This window comes from Fulmarus glacialis, unplaced genomic scaffold (genome assembly GCF_000690835.1).
Source record: "Fulmarus glacialis isolate BGI_N327 unplaced genomic scaffold, ASM69083v1 scaffold21245, whole genome shotgun sequence".
NCBI classification, from domain to species: Eukaryota; Metazoa; Chordata; class Aves; order Procellariiformes; family Procellariidae; genus Fulmarus; species Fulmarus glacialis.
The window spans coordinates 453-2123 of record NW_009215186.1 but is presented as its reverse complement, the minus strand read 5'-3'; the positions used below and the strand labels follow the sequence as shown (position 1 = coordinate 2123).

The 1671-nt window shown below is 65.1% G+C and overlaps 1 protein-coding gene across 1 annotated transcript; it reads left to right on the top strand.

The window, feature by feature from the left end:
• Positions 1-103: 103 nt before the first annotated feature.
• LOC104077580 (solute carrier family 52, riboflavin transporter, member 3-like) lies at positions 104-1664 on the top strand (the record flags this gene model as incomplete). The annotated part of the gene is given in 4 exon segments (XM_009578862.1): positions 104-163; positions 165-1084; positions 1348-1471; positions 1581-1664. Coding segments are annotated over 4 exon segments (1188 nt in total), but the record flags the coding sequence as incomplete, so codon positions are not given.
• Between the last annotated feature and the right edge of the window lie 7 nt (positions 1665-1671).

Genomic DNA, 1671 nt, shown 5'->3' with positions numbered 1-1671 from the left:
GAGGCCAGGGTCAGAGTCTGGGGTGGGGTCGGGTCTCACCCCGCCGCTGATCGAAGCCTCTCCCTGCAGTGCAGCAGCGTCACCCCCAGGCCGGGCACCCAGCATGGCACTGCTCACCCACCTCCTCGCCTGCACCTTCGGCATGGGCTCCTGGGTGGCCATCGCAGTGGGACCTGCCCTCCTACATCACCATCACCATCCAGATGGCCAACGTGGGGCCGCTCTTTGTCACCCTCATGCACCGCTTTCGGCCCGGCTTGCTGAAGGAGGTGGCTGTTATCTACGTGGTCGTGTCCGTGGGTGTCGTGGCCTGCTTGCTCCTGGCCTTCCTCTGGAACTACACGTCCCCCATCGCCGGGGAGCCCCACAGCACCGCCTTCCTGGTCCTCACTTTCTTCCTGGCCTTGGTGGACTGCACCTCCTCCGTCACCTTCCTGCCCTTCATGATGCAGCTGCAGCCCCAGTACCTGACCACCTTCTTCATAGGCGAAGGGCTCAGCGGGCTGATCCCTGCTCTCATCGCCCTGGGCCAGGGCGCCGGCATCTCCAGCTGCGCCAACGTTACCCACGTGGTCAACATCACCACCGGCAATGAGACCGTGGAGAGCACCATCTTCCAGCTGGAGACCCGCTACCTCCCGGCCAACTTCTCCACCCTCGTCTTTTTCCTCCTCATGACTGTAATGATGTTGGCATGCCTGCTGGCCTTCTTCTTCCTCGCCAGGCAGCCCAAGGTGTGGGAGCTCTCCCAGCAGCACCTGTTTCCCAGCAGCATCATGCTGAGCTCATTTGACGAGATCCCCAAGGAGGGAGCTGTCCCGCGGCTGAGCAGAAGCTGCCAGTGCCCAAAGGATACCCAGGGGCCTCGGGCCATCCTGCCGGAGAAGGTCTCCTACCCTCTAGCCAAGCTCGCCTTCATCTACCTCCTCATCTCTTGGGTGAGCGCTCTGACCAACGGGATCCTGCCGTCCGTGCAGTCCTACTCCTGCCTGCCCTACGGCAACACCGCGTACCACCTCTCGGCCACACTCAGCTCCATGGCCAACCCCCTCGCCTGCATCGTGGCCATGCTCCTGCCCGGCAGGTGGGTAGTGGGGCACCGGGGGCTGCGGTGGGGTGTGCCCTGGGGGCTTCTGCCCCAGGAATGGCCCCTGCTTTGCAATGGTGGGGGGGAGAGGGTACTGGGTGGGAGAGGGTCTGTGGGGTGCCGGTGCCCTGGCAGCAGAGACACCCTGGGAAAGGAGGGTGGCGTTGGCACGGAGCCCGTCAGCCCGTGCCGCAGGTCTGTGCCGCTCACTGGGGCTGGGCTGGCAGCACTCCCTGGTGTCACCCGTGTGTCTTTTGCAGGTCCCTGGCACTGCTGGGCACCCTCACCATGGCAGGGATGGGCTTCGGCAGCTACAACATGGCCATCGCGGTGATGAGCCCCTGCCCGATACTCCAGCAGTCCCAGTGGGGCGATGCCATCATCGTAAGTCACGGGGTCCCTCTCACCCCGGGAGGTCACTGCGTTGTCCCCCATCCCCATGCTGGGGGACATCCCTGGCCCTGCTGACCGCTCTCCCCCCCTGCGCCGCCAGGTCCTCTCCTGGGTGCTCTTCACCGGGACGCTCTCCTACGTGAAGGTGATGGCCGGGGTGATCCTGCGGAGCCCCAGCCGAAGTGCGCTGG